General features: G+C 33.0%; 1 protein-coding gene across 2 annotated transcripts in view; it reads right to left on the bottom strand.

The window, feature by feature from the left end:
- Nucleotides 1-17133, bottom strand: part of LOC141455982 (lachesin-like) — a 325735-nt gene that overhangs the window by 174704 nt on the left and 133898 nt on the right. For both annotated transcript variants that reach the window (XM_074131526.1, XM_074131525.1), the window contains exon 3: nt 12825-12953. In XM_074131526.1, coding sequence (XP_073987627.1) covers nt 12825-12879 — 55 coding nt within the window. In that variant the 5' untranslated portion in view covers nt 12880-12953. The remainder of the gene's footprint in view (nt 1-12824; nt 12954-17133) is intronic.

The raw sequence follows: 17133 nt of genomic DNA on the forward strand, positions 1-17133 counted from the left end.
TTTATTTAGGTGTTCAGGTACTACCCACGTAGGACTGCAGTGAAAGGACATCTAGACGACGGAGTGAAAACAAATACCTCAAGAGTTTAATTATTATCTTTATTTACTTTTTATATTTTATTTCATTTTTCTGAAATTGTTTCAATTATTTGAAAGGTACATTCTCTGTCTAAACTTTAGACTAAAAGCTACCTGCTGAAAAGACTAGACAACAGAAAACTGTAATTACCAGTTAAGAGTGGAATTTAGTTTTAAAAACCTCCCCCACAGTGTGCGGAATTAAAATCAGACAACTACGTGTAAACACGTCGAACGCAGGGCAAAACAACCAAAAGTTTACAACGTCATAATAGTCACTGCAAGCACTTTTTCTGCAATTTCTGGAGCTTGAGATTACAGAGCATTCTGTGCTCATTCAAAATCTTGCACCGCTTTACGTATGCATTGCCTAGTTGACTAGAGACGCAAGAGCTTTTTCAAGGAAGAAAAGAGCTTTGAACTCTGTGCAAAATGAAATCATGCTAGTACTGAGAACTGAAACTCTATCTAAGGTAAAAACGGCATTGCACAAGGGTTGAGAGCTTCTATTTGTGTACGTAATTCCCAATCTCTAATGCGGAGACCAAACATGTACCAACCACTTATCATTTGACTGGCTCCCACCGCAGTTCTATTGGTAAGATAAAAGGAAACATCCCACCAAATAATATTCTTATTGTATTTTTATTAAAATTTCGAGTTTTTATAGTTAATGGCAATTTTATATTGTTCACATCGAGTATACACGTCGAACGCACCGTAACAGAGAGTTGGTTTGACGTGTATACAGGTCAGACACGCTTAAATGGTTAATAGTCTCCCACCGGTACACCAAAATGCTTGATTCAAAATGAACTTTCTGCGAATTTAAATTAATAAATATTCTAATTGTTCTTCTTGCTTATAAAGACTTGGTGTCTTATAACAAGAGTTTGACAAAAATAATGATACATACATTGCTTAGTCTAAACAAGAAACAAGTACACAATTTTTTGAACACAAAAGTAAATAAATGAATAAAATATTCAAAAAACAAAAGTTATAAAACATATTATTAAACATAAAACAAAAATAAGAACTCTTTTTTACAAAACTGAAAAATCTTATAAGCTTAAAAACAACGCCCATGAATAATAGAAAAGCAGAGTAATTTTTTTAAATAATTTGAGTACATCTTACTACAAATCAAAAACCTTAGTTAATCAATATTCGAATAAGAATGAACTTAATTTTAGACAATTAATAAGAAATATATATTTACTGATCAATTTAATTTCATCATTGATTACTAACGAAAATCCCAATCCAAAGTTATTGCTAAGAGCAAAAAAAATTTAAGGCTGAAGCATATTTGAATAAAAAGTAAAATCAATGGATTACTTTCCTATAAGCGTCCGCCATGCCTAATTCTTTTTTAAATAGCTCCCTCCACCTCCTCCGTATAAAATACTTGGCAGTTCTATTGGTAAGATAAAGGAAACATCCCACCAAATATTCTTATTGTATTTTATTAAAATTTAGAGTTTTTATAGTTAATGGCAATTTTATATTTTTCATAACGAGTGTATACGTCGAACGCACCGTAACAGAGATTTGGCTTGACGTGTATACACGTTAAACGCGCTTAACTGGTTATCTGGTTTTTCGAAATATCCTAGTTTATAGCTAGCTCCAAGAAGTGGAATATCTAAGGCAGATTACTCATTATATGTACTTATTCAGTATTTATAAATATATTTCAACATTTTATTTTGTCTCTATCATATTGTGTGACTAAAAAGAAAGTATCCCTCCATTATTTTATGATAAGGAGGATAGATCGAAAATTCGAATGAAGGGTCAACATTTATAACACCATAAAAGTAAGGGATTTAAGGGGTCCAATATGTCCAAGTATACCTAGGTCGTCTTATGGCCTACAAACTCAAAGCCCAATATAAAACTCAAACATGTTAATGTTAATAAAAATAAGGGATTAGGGGCAATGCTTTTCAGAGTACATAAAAAGTTAGTATTTATTTCAAGAAAAATTGGCGCAGGAAAAGTTTTAATACTTTACAATTTGTAAAACCGTGAATTATTTAAATTGACAATTTATCCCTTCTCCCACTCTTTATAACAGAATCTGTACAAACATTGATTTCTTACGAATTTCGTCAGAAAGTAATCAGTTCAAAAACAATTTACTTTTTTCAATGCACTTTTTTTCATAAAGCTTTCTTTATATTCAAATTCTCTCAAATTATACTATTTTATTATACTATACTAAAATTACAATAAATCTTTTGTCCAGTAGTTCAGATTCAACATTCTGTGTAGCTTTAGGTTCTTTACTTTGCTTTCCTTTTCATTCAAAATGTATAATGTAATTATCTTATTCATTAAAATTTATTCAGCAGCAAAGATTTCATCGAAGACTTTACATTAATTATTTGTTTTGTTTTTTATTCTGATTTCCTTTATATTCTTTCATTTAAAATTTATAAGTAAATTAATTGTTTTACTTTGCAAATTAAATTTGCCCAAATTTTCCTATTCATGTCTCTCAAAAGGACTGGTAAATTCTCAATAACAAAAATCAATTCGGGATCTATGTTCCCTAGGTATGTATAACTATTAAAAATATCATAAGGTCCGCAATGTTGCTTTAATAAATCGTTAGCTTTATCCATCGTAGAGCGATGGATTTGTACACCAAGCTGAGAATTTCTGGTTTTCACTTATTCTCTCAGAGATTAGTCAGTGGTGTTGTACAGATCTAAACTTCACTTATATTTCACCCTATCAAGTCATGGATTCAGTAACATGCGGGCCCGTTGTAGGTTAAGAGAGGGCAATAATTATTAATATAAACATACTTTGAGCATAAGATGTAGAGATTAATATAATCCACTTACGATCCGGTCATCTGTAGGGAACATCACAGCATTTTTCAATCAAGGCAGTGAAATTGTTGGCTCCAAATATCGCTGCTATCATGTCATACACTTTTTTCCTTATTTATTCAAATAATTACTCGAAATTCTAATAAAATCGTGCAACTCACATATTCGGCTGAAAGCAGTCAAGTTTAATTTTCAATTAAAATTCATCATGGCATTTCTGTTAGCAACTATTTAATTGTTATTATTATTTTTCATTACTAAATCTATAATTATTTCTATTAATATCTATAATTATTACTATAATTAAATAATATAAGAGAAAAGTTATAGAACAAAAAAAAAAAGAAGTCAAATTTAGAGTTTAATAATGAAGTTCAGCAATAAAGAATTGGCTCTTTTAAAGACTATCACATCCAATTAAAAGTTGGACGTTTAATTGCCGCATTTTCGGTGACGCCATGACTTAACACAATTAATGGTAGCTCCCTATTCTTCTTCCAACCCTTTGCTTCATTTAAATAGCCTTATTTTAAGAGTGATTACTAAACATTTTTTAAGTTGAAGGAAAAAGAATATTGTCATTTTTTTTTTCTTCATTAGGAAACTATGAGTAAGATTTAAATTTTTTTAAAGACTTTCTTTCAATAAATATTGTTCAATAAAATATTTTTTGGGAAGTTTTAATTTTTTATAGTACTTTTACGTGGGAAGTTACTTAGTTTACGATATGCCTTGCAAAACAAAATATCTCGAGGCCAAAGGGGGATGTTTCCATTCCTTTAAAAAACGAAACTTAATATCATCTATTTACCAAAAGTTGAAAAATAATTTTACGATATTTTAGGCAAATCAAAAATGCGACATGTTAAAATATTTAGCAAGAAAAGAACTACTCTCTTTCTTTGATTTTCCATTCTTTGGACCAATAAAAAAATAAATAAAACCCATGTTCAGCACAAAATCGCGTCGTTTCTTCGCTTTGGCCTTTGTTATTTTCCTCTGAAATACGTAAAACAAAGAAGATGGCGACCGTGTAAGATTTCAAGTTTTCAGTTTTTAGATTACGGAAAACAAGAAATGATTAAATGTACGACATCTGTATATGTTAAAGGAAGAGAATATGCGCCCAAAATAGAACTTTACACAGAAATCAAAAGGTTTATTTTGTTTAATTTTTTTAAAACATTTAATTCAAACACACTCCCACGTCATCGGTCCGTGCCAACTCGAATCCTCAGCCAACTGATGCTCGGTAACGCTTTTTGCTACTTCTTTTTTATTCATAATCTTTCTCCGCTATTGTGTGCTACGCGTGAACTAATATGAGGTACCCCACATATAGAGATAGAAAACGAATTCTAAGACTAACAAGTTTGTAGCGCATAGTCTCAGAGTGCGAGCCAAAGTTTTCAGTAAACCAAAACCTGGAGCAGTAAGCTTGAACTTAGTACTGCGCTTAGGGTACTATTATCGCTTCTTATTCTAGAGTTTCAGCCAAAATTCCCTAAAGTGAAGTGCAATCCACTCAAATTTTCATTTGGGGGGGGGGTGATTTTCTTTTGACTTGGAGTGCTCACATTTTAAATTTCGCCCGGAATTTCATTTTTGTGAGGTTCTCCGAAGTTGAAATATAGGCATCCTTCTGAAGTTTAAGTCAGAATAAAGTACGTTTCATTCAGCTATGTAATATCAAATATTTTTTAAAAATTATCTCTGAAATTTCAAATTCTTTTTATTTCTAAAATCGTCCACTTTTGATAAAAATAACACAATTTTTTTTGGAAAAATTGACTTCTTGGGGACTTTATGGTGGAACGATTCGATGAGGAGCAAGGCTAAATTGTCATGACAACTTTTGTATTGATAACGACAAAGTCACTCCTCTTGCAGATTAAGTACTCAAAACACTTCTAAGCCCTAAAATGAACCTCTGCACATTTATTGATGCAAAGAACAATAGTAAGACAAAGTCTTGAGGTTATTTCTCACCAGGTTTTGTTTAACTGTTCATTTAAAATGGTAAAAATTTAAAAATAAAATTGTTACTTTCGTCCGGAACTATTAGAGAAACTCTGCACCGATACTTCCGTTTTAATCCTTAAAAGTATCCTCCCTTTCTAAACCCTTCGACTCCAACTTTTTGTACAGTAAAAATTGACTGGCATACCATAAATAATTCTCGATTATTACTTGTGCTCCTGTAAATGCTTTTGAACATTCTCCCATTGCATCTAGCCTCTCCAAAAACAAACAGCTGAACTCCTGGCTCCTAATAAAATAAAAATAAATAAATAATACAATAGTTAAATTTATTTTATTAAAATAGAGGTAACACTTTTTTTTCTATACGATATTGATCAGATTTTTCTTTAGATTTCCCATAATAACGTATCAATATGCACAGATATGGCCAATGTGTCTATATAAGCGTTATGACTTTATGAGTTTTGGGTGCGAGGTAGTTGTGAGAGAAAGAGATATGGAAATTTCGAATAAATCATTGTTGGTTCTATTGGGGTTGCGACATGCGGACGACGTAAAAAGGCAGAATGGTATTTTGAAAAAGATGGGAAGTTGTTTTGTTGAGGCCAGCGCCCAGAGATGGCTAACCAAGATAGTATGTGCACTGTGGCTCTAGTCAACACAAAACCGACACAAAAACACAAACCCTAGAATGTTGTCCTCGTTTTACATATATGAACATCCCCTTACTGGGTAGTAGAGTGCACCCCTTATATCTGGTCGATCTAACTGGTTGACCACTTTTATATTCTCTATTGTATTTTATATAACTCGCTCATACATAGGAAAATCTAAACAAAATAAAAATATTTAAAAAAAAAAGTATACAACAGCAAAGTTGTTATATATTCTAACTCAAAAATAACCAAGGTAGGTACACCAATCTCAACTTGCACTTCGATATTATTTTATGGTATTCTCTAAATCAGTGACAAAAATAGTTGAATAACATTTTACTTAACAGTTCAAGCCTTAGTACCCTAGGATAATCTGATTATTATTAATAAGGTAACAAATTTAAAAAAAATTAAATTAAAATTTTTCTTTCAATTATACTTGAGCAATCACACAAATTCTCACTTGGAGAGTAAGATTCTAAGAAAATATCCATCAACAAAAACCAAAAATAATAAAAAATTAGAACTAGCAAGAATGTTCATACAACAAATTACATGGAAAGTTAAAAAACGGATCTTTATTTTTCTCTGAGTGTTGTGCCACTCCTCTTTTCTACCTCATTTAATGACAATTAATTATTATTTATAACAGAGTAATAAAGTGGGCCTCTTAACCACTAAGTTAATAACCACTCTCTTGTGGGGTCCAATATGTCCAGAGAGAAGGCGAGAGAAGTTAGGCAGGGCGGGCTTGAATGAAGTAACAGGGAGAAAGAGCATCCAGGGTTTATAACACTTGTTGCACAGTCTATCTGCAGTCACTATCTGTCTACTAGAACATCTTCGGTAATCTTCCTTATATTTCCCGTTCTAATTCAATCTCAATATTACGAGATATCAGTAATGTTTGATGAAATTGATTTTATAGAGTTTGGGATGAGGTGATAACTCTAGGAGTAGAAAGATACTCGAACATTTCCTTGGACACAATGAAGCTTGAACTATGTAAGATTACTGCCCTAGTCTACAATGAATGGGAAAGTGCGGCAAAAGACTTGGAGAAAATTTGGCTGGAAGGATGAAACACATCGGAGCACATCGCTTAACCTCGGAGGACTCCGAGCCTTCTTTTTTTTTTAAGGCAATGAACCTAGTGGTTATTATGCCCTTTGCTGTTCTGAGGCAGCGCACATGCCAACTTCACAAACTTTTACTAAAAGACCACACTTACGGAACCACGTCTTAAACTATATACTTAAAGTTAAAATTCATTCACACTATAAATTACATCCACACCTTTATGCAATTATATACAGTAACATATACATTTTAAACAATTTTTATTTACAAGAGTTCTATGTATTAATTTCTTTTCTTATATACGAGTATTAAATAATTTAATTTCTTTTTAAAAGAATTATTACATAATCTATTCTATTTGGGTCATTTGCCAAGGCTTCTTCTAGTGAATCCGGAATACTGTGACGTTGTCTACCTTGTTCATATTCTGAACATTCCCCAAGTACATATTGTACTGTCATGAGTTCATTACATGAACTGCATGTGGGAGGGCTATCCTGACACATGAGGTAACCGTGGGTTAACCGGTTATGGCCGATCCTTAGGCGAGTGTAACTATTACCTCTTCCCTGCGGTTATCCCGCGATGAAGAGTCCCAAGCTTTGACGACAGTTTTGGTCTTTCTGAGCTTCCAAGCCTTCTTAAATGATCTTAGCCTTTGTGTACTAAGAGTGGATTCTTTTCTTGAGGGATCGGGGGGACTATAGGTTAGTCAACTATGATTGAAACAACAAAAAAGAATGGTCTGATGCAAACCATTATTAACCATTAGTCTTTACAATACCAAAAAGCGTGGTTTTCAATAAAATTGTTTTTAATCTGTTTTATTAAATTATATTTATTCTTAAACTTCTTAAAATTCGTTCATTGTTTTTGGTGACTGGTTCATTAATCCATTGAAAAGAAAGAATGCCAATTTCAGACATGATTTATTTATTTTTGCCGACCTTTTGTCCTAGGGAGTAGTACATTTTCAGGGTTTATGTTACTGACAAATTACTTTGTTTTTTTATGAAGAGAAGACACACCATACTTCAATAACATTAGCCCTGAACATGATTACGTAGCCCCTACGTCGAAAGCTCGGCAAAAATAAATACAATAACGATTAAAATTGGCATTATTCTTTCTTCCTTCTTCTTAAACTTCTTAACATTCTTTTTTCTACATCATTCCTCCACATTTAGATTGGATTTTTGTGTTGATTCTATTTATTGTTGTTGTCATTTTAGTTTACTTCAATTAGACAGTTTGCTTTCAATCGCTATGTCTATTTCTCAAATTGTACCCTAACTGATACAAAAGTCACTGCATATGATCTCAGTCTTGGGCAGTGCAGATCAGATAGTACAAGCCCTTCAAGCAGTTATATTGCAGCGTTGAGATGCTGAGTACTATAGAACTTCTGGTAGTATCAACCTAGGTAAGATATTAAGAGATGCTAGCCTATTCTGTCCTTCACTGAAGAAAATTGGAAATAACATGGTGGAAGAAGGCGTAGCAATACTACTCTCTTCTTGCAGCGCATGAAGAAAGTTAAGCAAGTTTATTAAGCAACGAAACGAGAAGCAGGTTGACATTTATTGAGGAGAACGAAAGAAAATACTACCTTGGATAAACTACTAATGAAAAGATGCAAAGATTACAGAACCGCTGCAATGAGAACAAAACAAAATGAGTGAGACCTTAGATTTAAATAAGAAAAGTGAAATATTAGTGTAACTATTTATAAATAGAGCTTCGTTTGACAACTAGAGATCCCTTAACCAAAGTAGTATTAATATTAAAGTTGTTAGGAATTTAGACTTAGCGGATTTATGTATTATTAGATTCTGAAGTAAGAGAGATTTCTTTAAATCTCCCATTGTAAGAAAGAATTTAGCATTTATATTCAATATATATCTTTAACGAATGAATAATTTTAAGACAATATTACAACCACTAGGTAGCCCGTCCCCTAGTCTTTGTTTTGACACCTTCATTTCAAAAAGGTTCCACTTTTACATGAACTCGTACTATTCTCAATTCCAAAATAAGACAATATTAATCTAAATATTGTCTTTGTTAAAATGCAGTTTTTAAATCCATCTCTAGAATCATCCTAGCGAATATACGAGTCTGAGCAGTTTACCACTAAGTATAAAATCTAGCAAATAACAATTCAAAAACTTTGCTGAAGTTCTACAAGTTTTATAGAACTCACAGTGCTGTTATACATAAGATACAAGTTCTAACAGCAAATAAAAGCTAATGCATACTTAGGTGTACAAAACGAATAGATTTCCGCTACCAATCTTCTTTTTTTACTTGAACGAAAAGTTGGTTGATATTTATGATAGAAGGCATCTCCAAAAGCGAAGATCTGAAACACATCGTCACTACATTGCCGATTTAATGCTATTACATCTTTCTCACGCATGGGTAAGTGTTTGTTAAGTCCTCTTACTCGACTAGAACGAAGTAAGTAGAAAGCGGTAGAGTAAGAACTTGGGTAGTATTAACTACACTGCTTCTGGAAAGCCCCTTCTTATTCTGTCAGATAGTAAGATGGGAAATCTGTATGTTGTCATGTTTCTCTTGAAGTAAGAACGGTATCAACCGTTTTGACAAGCAAACTTCTGATCAGCCGTGAAAATATTTTAGTTACTTTATTATAATCTTGCAAAATGTAAAGTACATCAACAATTTTCTTCTATTTTATAAAAGTTAACAGAATTTTTTTTTTAAGGGTATTATGAATTATAAATTATTTATAGGTATAATTTATAATTCCATCCTTAACAAGCGAGCAACATTAATGTAAGGCGATTAAGTAAAAGCCCTAAATAGTTTTACTTACGTCATAAATTGAGAAATATTCTCACCGTAAGTGCAGTACCTAGGAGAACTTTAATAACTAATTCGATAGCCATTCTCAGTTCACTAACGCAATGTGGAAGTGGTTGTGGCTTGAGGAACTGAACCACTGCATACGTAATGAGAGGATGCTCAAATTGTCAGCATTTGATAAGGGGACAATCAGTACTGTACATTCTTGTTTATCCAAGAAGTGTTGTGTTACTTACTGCCTCACAGACCATAGATCTTAACTGCCAGACTACTAAAGTTGTATTTAGAAGACCACAATAAAATAATATAATAAACAGAAAATTCGTACTCACCTTTTAGTAAAATTGGCAGTCTTAACTAAATGCGATGTGCAATTTTAGGTAATAAATTTAACTAAATACACTTTTCTGGACACCCTTCAATGAAAATTGAGAGTCAATATTTGAAAAAAAAAATTTTAAAAAAAATAGAAATAAATTCAGTTTTAAGCCAATAATTTGTCAAAGAAGCAGCAAAAGTCTCTTCCACTTTACATTTAACTGAAACGAATTTGGCCCAACACTGATTTGCGTGGTTTGTAACTTATCGCCAATCAGACATCGTTTCGGTACATCAACAATGCCAAAGGAAAAGAACCTGCAAATACTTGTGAAACCGAACACTAAATGTGGAACGAAATAAGTTGTTAAGGTATTAATATATTCCACGTCTTCATAAAAGATTTACTACAATGTTACCCTGCAATTAACAACCGTTGCAACATTATTTACTTAATTTAATAATGACCAAACACTTGGTGATCAAAAGTTAGTTTAAAGATGATGTTTACCAAATTTCAATCAAGTAATAACGTAAAATTCAATTTATTCAACTATTAATTAAAGCAGTTCTACAAAGGCAATTCAGGTTACAGAAATAGGACGAGTGTAAATGGCAAATTATTAGATCACATTGCATTCCTATTTAGAACTACTGCACAATCAATTTAATTACAACGCTACTATCTTGGCATCGTTTGATACATGAACATGATCAAGAGCTTGTCTAATCCTTCTAAATTATAATCACCGTTTTTCCTTTTGTTTAATTTTATTTTTGTTGATCATTTAACCGAAGTGATCTGATTAAATCGAATTAAAGGGTTAAATAGCCTAACAAGAAAAGCTCCCAGACTTTTTTTTCAGAAGCGAGTGAAGAGAAAAAATATAATACAAAACAAATAAATAATAATTATAAAAATAGAATAAATAACATCTTTCTCATCTTTTAGATCAAGTCGTGCTATTTTTCAGGAGACGTTGAGAATTCTATACCAGAACAGTTTACGGACTGATTTGAACAGTTACGGAAATAAAATTCTTAGTATGCCAGTTCTTCTGCGATGGTAGCAGCTTATAAAGGGCAAATTTAAAGAAAGCACCATACTTATTTATCTTAATTAACGCAAATAAATAGTTCTCCTGGTCAAATATCAAGAAAAGTTGTATAATTGATATGTTCTATTATTTCTCTGTTACACTGTAAACGCAGAGACTGGTTGGTGTACGTCCTAGGGGCTGTAGTAGACGACATGGTTAAGAAGAGTGGGAGAAGACGAAGAATAAGAGAGCCGCACAATACTAATCTTACCATGCTAGAGTCAGACATTAATTCACAGCTAGATTTAAAAAATTGAACTCCAGTTACGCACTTCAGATGCTGATAAGCAAGTTTAATCAATGAATAAATCATAAACGCTAAAGAACCACGATGCGAAACACTGAACATGAAAGGAACTCTTGACTCTTGCCTGTTCCCAGTTTGAAAGCTGAATTGTCCACACAAGTGTTGTAATCTGGGACAAAAATATTGGCCTGTACCACATTTCGTAGTAATTATCACCAGATTAAGTGTAACTTGAAAAAACAGGACTTAATTTGATTTTCCACAGATTTCAGCTTTGGTGCAAGACTAATTTGGATGGCACTTGTAGACGGTATCGCCAGATCTGAGATCTTCTGCTTTCTTTTTAACTGATTGACAGCAATCGTTGAGGCCATCATTAAGGTGAACCGCCGAGATGTGTTAATAGAACTAGCGATGAGGATAAAGAACCGAATGATATTCTTAATTTCTTTTTTTCGCCTCGGCCACTAATCTCAATCGGTATTTTTTTGTTTTTCAATAATACATACAATTTTTCCTTACAATAATACATACAATATTTAGCGTGGGACTAGATATTGATCATAAACACATAAATTTTGAATTTGAACGCGTTCGAATTCCTATTTTACACCAACTACCGTACTGAGAGTCAACAACACTTTTGAAAAACAGTTACAAAATATTTTAAAGCAGATAATATGAGAGTAATTTGAAAAAAAAAAGAAAACAACTCCAACGTACAGTTGTAAAAGAGTTGAACGTCAAAAATTACACCAAGCTTAAGTCAAAACATTGATTTTACATAGGTAGCTTCTTGATCATTTTCGACCAATTCCTCGTTACTATTAAGAAAAGAACTTTCTTATCAATCTCACTTCCTTGTTTCAATAATTATCTAGGGCGCTAAATTAAGAGAAAGTATTTTGACTTAAAGAGGTAAGGAACAGAACCAGCAAAAAACTTCAAGGATCTTATTTGGATGGAGGCAAATAGATCCAAATACAAAACCAACAGAGATCAAATAGCAGGACACCAGATAAACAATAATTTTAAATATTTGTAGTCGACTTTTAAGTTCAGGATTGTTAATAGATATGCAGTGGCTTCCCTTTATGCTCCAAGGTAGAACTTAATCAATACTGTCATTTTGAATTCAAAAACTTGTAATGTTAAATCCCTTTAATGTCCATGTTACGGACAGACTAAAAGATTGGAGAGAAGGGTTTAACTCGGCAGTTAGTGAACACAATTCCCACGAGGGGATACTGTGTTCGAATCCAGCTGCTGGTTTTCAGACCTACCTATGGAATTTATTACAACTAACTGTCTGGTAATGAATAAGGTTGCCTGTAAAGAAAGAAAAATGTCCGGAGGTCAGCAGTGCACTGAAAAACTCCGGGTGCCAATAACCTCAGATGTTGACGTATTAAAAAAATTAAATGCTACAAGAAACAATTGTACTCTCTTTAAGAATACTTTATGAGAAATTAATATTTCATTTCCAAAAACATTTAATTCTGCCAAGAAATTAGACAGTGTCATTCACATTTCCTTACCGCAATTAAAAATTTTAAAGGATGTCCATCCCTCACTATACATCTTCGATCATCTTCTCATGATCTACATTTTATCACCACAGCCCAGATAATACAGATATTTGCGTATTATATAATATAATAATTATATAAAAAGAAATTGAACTTACCGGCATATTTGAAGGTGAACAAGGTGAATAGCGATGCTAATAACGTATGTGCCATGTCCGTATTACAGTATGTAGCAGCCGGCAGACATTGATGATCCACTGGATAGCACCTCCCATCTTAGCTTCAGCCTGCAACATTAAACATTACTTGTAAACACATTTCACTAGCGAATTGTTGTAATAAAAAGTTACGAAATTTAGGCAAAACAGCAAAGACTCAAGGAATGGCCAACAAGTCGTTCGCGATTTAATTTGTGTAAAAAGTTTGAACAGTGTCAGCTGACGAAGTAGAGGGAGTACGACGTCCTACGTCAGTCGCTATACGCTCGCTGTCTAACGCCATCTAGCGGGTAACTAGGCGCGCGCGCGCGCTTTCTTAACGAACGAATTTTAAAATGTAAGGAAATAGATAAATTTAAAAAAGTATCCACATCACCAAATTTCGAGAAGATACTGATTTAATGAATAGGCCTTTTCATTGTGGACGGAGGCGACTAGCAAACATACTTTGCTTTAATGTTCTACATTAAACATTAAATAAAATGATGGTTTTGGTTTTCAATCGTTGTTATTAGATTACCCTAGGGAAATTATTAAATAATAATTAAATAAACTCTATAAATAAATAAATAATATCCAAGGTCTAGTCCGGGAATCGAAACCAGTACCACCAAACAATCAGCTTAACAGGTGTCGCCTCTATCCACTCGGCTATCGTGGAGCCTTTCTTCTGCTGATAATTTTATTTGAAAACACTTTCATGAATGTTTCTAATTAGGAAACCGTCAAGTTGAAGGTACTTATTGATTTGGCTTCACCTAACCCAATTATGAATATACGCTGGATTAACACGACATACGTATTCCATATAATATATATCACGAATTAATTCTGTAAGATTCCCAACAAAGTGAACATCTTTAGGTGTACAAAGTCTATGTGTGATTCTGTCTAATTAGCATGTATTTGGGGTAGATATGATTATGTAATATTACCAAGCCAAGCTTTGGTTTCTGCTAAAACAGCATTGCAAGCATTCATTTTGTTACTCAATTAATTCTTAATTAAAAATCACCTGCAGTGAACTATTTCTGAAGTATTGTAAGGTCGAGAATGAAATCTTCCATCCAAATAGAAGGGCAATGAAATTTATGATGTAATTAGTTTATTAAATGAATAAATTATTCCTAAAATAATTATAAAACATTTTATTTGTTTTTGTATTCATTGCTCACATTAAAATATGCCCTCCTTGGAGGTACATGTCCAAGCTTTAGGAGATTGGATTTTGATTAACAAAAGCCAGTTGCTAAATCGGATTAGACAGGTACTTTACGAGTGAAATTTAAAAAACAGAAAAATGAATTGTGGACAAACAAACGAAAAAAAGTAGATAGAGGCACCACTTTTTTGTTTAGATCTACCCACAATTAATAGAATTATTTTCTCTGAAGGAAGAAAAAAACAAATTTCTCATAATTTCAAGGGAGCAGCCATCGTGTGTGAGATCAAATTACTGGTATAAACCGAAAAGCTATTCCTTTGTACGGAAAATAGTGGCTACCTACTAGCCGGAAGATTTTTTTTTTTTTTATCTTCCAAAACTTGTTTGTCAGTCTTTACTTTACAACCGGAAATCAAATAAACAGAGAACAACTTTTTTTTTAAAAAAAAAGATGAAAAAAAAGTGTTTTATCTTATTTCCCTATTATTATTATTATTTGAGAGAATAATAATATCCACTTCCTTTCATATAAATATAAATTATAAACATATAAAAGGCTACATATGTTTTGTTAACCATGTTCGGAGTAAAGTTAATTAGGTTATCATTTATTTCTTCTACTTATTTCTCGGTCCACTGTGGTTCCATTGAATTTTAAATAAATGAATTCTTAGTAAAAGAATTCCAAATAAATACGTCGTTATTAGATGTAAAAATCTGTTGGAACAGATAACATCATTTTTAGAAAGAAGTATTTCTACCCATCAGTGACATTTTTAAAATCCAGGGAAAATAGACACAACAAAAAAGGCTTAAAGTGAGTGTGAGGGTTCCATTTTAGTATTTTGTCATGTACACAAGGTAACGTACTACATCAGCGGTTGGGAGAGGGGTTTGATTATAATATAGAGAAGGGAGTGGTATTTTTCAATGAATGAAAGTAATATGCAGAACTTCCGTTAATTTTAATTCTCCACCTGAATTGTTATCTTAACCGTTTGAAAAGCAAAACGTTTGCTTCATAAATTTACGCGTAAATTAAATGTGTGCAGCAATATTGATGCCATATACTGTATACACTAAAACACTTAAACACCTGTGCCAGGACATACCGGTCTTTAGAACAATGAGTGGTAAAACGAATTCACTCGAAAAGCTTCTATCAGGTGCTCCAGGTATTAGTAGCCAATGAGTCTTCGGAATTTTTGCTTAACTGAGACACGGGCACAGCCTCACTCTTTTGCTATTGCGAGGGCGAAGAAAGATCGAGATAGATTCCTAAAATGACCGTTGAGGAATATAAAGAAAACTTTTGGAGCTACTTGTAATTATTGGGCTTCCTTACAAGCCTTTGTCAACTTGAGGTTAACCGGGGATATTACTGTGGTCACCTTTGTATTAAGCACTGCTAAGAGTACAAGACTTATTTACTTAGTTGAGCAAGTTCTTCAGTACGTGCGAATGAGGCTGTGCTTTCCCTAATTATGTAGTCTTCAGTTGTTTTCATGTTACGTACAGGAAGGAGAGGTATGGGATCCAGACATTACTATGGCGACAATAAACAAACTGACTGCAGGATTAGCAGGCAACGAATACCTTTCAGCTTGGAAATCCCAGCCAATGGCATAACCAGGAAGGTACTGAACAAAGTAATTTCCAGAACAAATTCGGCAGCTATCTGAGGAGACTCCTCTTCCCTTAGGGGCTCTTGTAGCTTTTCACTCGGTAAGAAGCGTCTCTGCGTCAGCATTCGGCTTACAAGTCCATTCATTAGTCTCTGCAGGCATCTTACACCCCTCTAAGTGATATTGCTGGTAACTGGCCGTAGTTTGATGGACCTAGTCCAAACTGAGTGCACAAGCCATCCTTTTCTTTCGGTCAAGTTTTATGGTGAACGGTGAGAAGCAGATAAAAATGGTAAAGCAGTAACGGGTGTTTGCAATAAGGATTTGCAACCGGTGATTTGCAATATTAGGAGATAAATTTAATTATTAACTTCACATTTAAATTGAGGTTTTGCAAGCTAAGCGAAAATGAAGTAATAGATAATATCTCAGCAGCTTTGGTCATTAAATAAGTAAATATTTCCCACAATGCTTTATAGTAATCTATATTTGGTGAAGAATTATTTATTTCCTCCAAAAGAATTGCTATATGCGATATAAATTTAATTTTAGGAGAAAAATTAAAATAAAAATAAATCATAAATTTTAGAATTAATTATCAAAGTGTAAACGAAACAAACAGAAAAAAAAAAATGGGGAAATATAGAATGTTTGAGTTGGTTGATTGTTATTAAAAAACATATTTCACAGAGATTCAGATAATGTTTTAAATTATCCTAAATGTTGACCCAGCAAGTTACTGGAATTGGTTAAACAAGAACTAGAGTGGGGCAGCGGAGACTAAGTTAATCAGTAGATTAAAGTTATATATTTATATAAAAATCAGCAAACAAGCTGGAAAAACGTGGTAGGGGGTTCTTTTCCTTTTTTGCTTCCCAAGGCATTGGAATAAGCCCTAACATACCCATAGGGTTTTTAGCTATAAAGTGAAGGCAGTTAGACACAGGAGTATTACCTAGTTGCTTTTTTTTTTTAAGCAGAAGACAGAAGTAGTTGTGCGCAAGTAGATAAGGGCCGTTCTCCTTGCATGATATTCCAAACAGAATCTCCATGGGATATACCATGAACTCATACCACAGAATGTACCCCAGACTCTAGCTCATGGACCATAGAATAATCCCTCCTTAGAACAGATTTAAAATTGGATACCTCAGAAAATAAACAGTTACATTGAAACGTTCATACATAGAGAAATAAAATTTTGATGAAAATGCCTTTTTGTTTATAAAAAAGTTCAAACGGAGAGAGAAAATTTACTCTTCCACACTTACAGTATATATACATGGACTTCATTTACCCACAGGATGTGAACAAAAACACATGTGCGGGTCTCTATCTATACAGATATGTTTAGTATACACAAAGAACCACAGAATTTAAATAAACCATGTAAAAAGATGGTAACATGATTAGAACCTTTGCTACGTGTACACAAGTATCTACTGGTTCTGACAGCTCT

This window comes from Rhodnius prolixus, unplaced genomic scaffold (assembly GCF_049639745.1).
Source record: "Rhodnius prolixus isolate KJV_2025 unplaced genomic scaffold, Rpr scaffold_4, whole genome shotgun sequence".
Classification (NCBI taxonomy): domain Eukaryota; kingdom Metazoa; phylum Arthropoda; class Insecta; order Hemiptera; family Reduviidae; genus Rhodnius; species Rhodnius prolixus.